Below are 1,726 nucleotides of genomic sequence, written 5' to 3'. Positions count from 1 at the left end.
GCCGCGCTGGCGTTCGGCGCCAGGTGGCAGCTGGAGAAGGGGCGCGGGTGGCTCAGCGGGCTGCTCTTCGCCCTGGCTGCCGGGGCCCGCGCCAACGGGATGGTCAACGCTGGCTTCGTGCTCTACTCGTGGGGCAGGTGCTTCGTGCTGCAGCTGCAGGGCACAGCGGTGTCCCCGAGGGAGCTGCCCGTGCTGTGGAAGCAGGCCCTCAGCCTGGTGGCTGGGGCAGCCCTGGTGTGTGCCGGGATTTTCCTGCCTTTTGCCTTGTTTCAGTACTACGCCTACGTGAGGTTCTGCGAGCCCGGCACAGGCCTGGCCCAGAGCGTGCCCGAGGCGCTGCTGCAGCTGGCGCGGGACAAGGGCTATCGTGTGGCAGGCGTGGGTGAGGATAAACCCCCCTGGTGCTCCCAGCGCGTCCCCCTGGTCTATTCCTACATCCAGGACACTTACTGGAACGTGGGCTTTCTAAGGTACTTTGAGCTCAGACAGATCCCAAATTTCCTGCTTGCTCTGCCTGTCACCCTTCTGTGCTCGTGGGCTGCCTGGACCTACGTCAGCACAAACCCCCGGCACTGCCTGACTCTTGGTCTAGTGAGGAGCAAGAGTGAAGAGAGGGGAAAGGCAAGAGATGGATTTTGTGGCCCTGCTGCCTTCGTGTACGTGGTCCACAGCACGGCCCTGCTGGCGTTCGGGTTCTTCTGCATGCACGTGCAGGTAGGACAGGGGGGATTCCTTGTGGGGCTGGGGCAGTGACAGCACAGCACTTTGGGTGATTCTCCTCTGCCTGTCGTCTCCAGGTGCTGACCCGGTTCCTTGGCTCCTCCTCTCCCATCCTGTACTGGTTCTCAGCTCACCTGCTTTTGGAACACGAACCTTTACTCTGGACCTCAGGGACTGATAATCCAGCCTCTGGGAAGCCTCCTCTGGGTAAATCCCACAGTTCCTGTGGGAAAGGGACCTCGGACAACCCCGTTGTGAGGCTGCTGCTGAACTGGCGATCGATTACCCCCCTCAGCAAGAGCATCCTGGGGTTCTTCCTGGGCTACTGGCTGCTGGGGCTGGTCCTGCACTGCAACTTCCTCCCGTGGACGTAGCAGGCTGTGCTGGCACAGGCCAGCAGTGGGTCAGGAACTGCTCAGAACTGAAACAGGCCTGCTCTGAAAGCCTGAGGTGGTGACGACTGTGGTGACGCTGTCGTTGCAGTTACAAAGGTGTTACTCCTCCGTTACCATGTCCCAGGCAGGATGATTTCTCTGGTGTGATGCTGCAGCATTCTGCCCCGCTCAGCTGGCATTGCTGACGGCCAAAATTCCCATCACCTGCCTGGGATGGGAATGCACTTAGGTTCCTGCATCTCCCGGGGGGATTATGGCAGGCACGGATTTGTGGCGGGATGCTGTGATGGATTTGGGATTCCCTGGGACGTGCTGTGGGCACGACAGGAGGGCAGGGAGGGTCCAGCTGCCCCGAGCTGCTCAAACTGTTCCGATTCCTTTTCCATGGTGCCGGTTCCGGGCTCCGAGCCAGGCTGGGCAGGGGCACGGCGGGCGCTGCGGGGGCACGAGCACGACCCCAATAAACAGGTGAAAGTTACCGGAGAGGCGGCTCCGCCCGCTCCGCCGGGCCGGGATCGGGGCAGGGATCGGGGTCACGGGTTCCGGGATCGGGTCCGGTGCCGGGCCGGGCGCGCTGCGCCCCCGGTGTGGCGGCGGGGCCGGCAGGGGGC

General features: G+C 63.1%; 1 protein-coding gene across 1 annotated transcript in view; it reads left to right on the top strand.

The window, feature by feature from the left end:
* PIGV (phosphatidylinositol glycan anchor biosynthesis class V) overlaps nt 1-1,598 on the top strand; it is a 4,340-nt gene extending 2,742 nt beyond the window's left edge. Inside the window, exons 4-5 of the mRNA XM_031062025.1 lie at nt 24-714; nt 798-1,598. Coding sequence (XP_030917885.1) covers nt 24-714; nt 798-1,094 — 988 coding nt within the window. The 3' untranslated portion in view covers nt 1,095-1,598. The remainder of the gene's footprint in view (nt 1-23; nt 715-797) is intronic.
* Nucleotides 1,599-1,726: the final 128 nt, after the last annotated feature.

The sequence above is a fragment of the Geospiza fortis genome, unplaced genomic scaffold (assembly GCF_000277835.1).
Source record: "Geospiza fortis unplaced genomic scaffold, GeoFor_1.0 scaffold432, whole genome shotgun sequence".
Lineage (NCBI taxonomy): Eukaryota > Metazoa > Chordata > Aves > Passeriformes > Thraupidae > Geospiza > Geospiza fortis.
The sequence above is the reverse complement of the archived record's forward strand: the minus strand, read 5'-3'. Positions and strand labels throughout refer to the sequence as shown.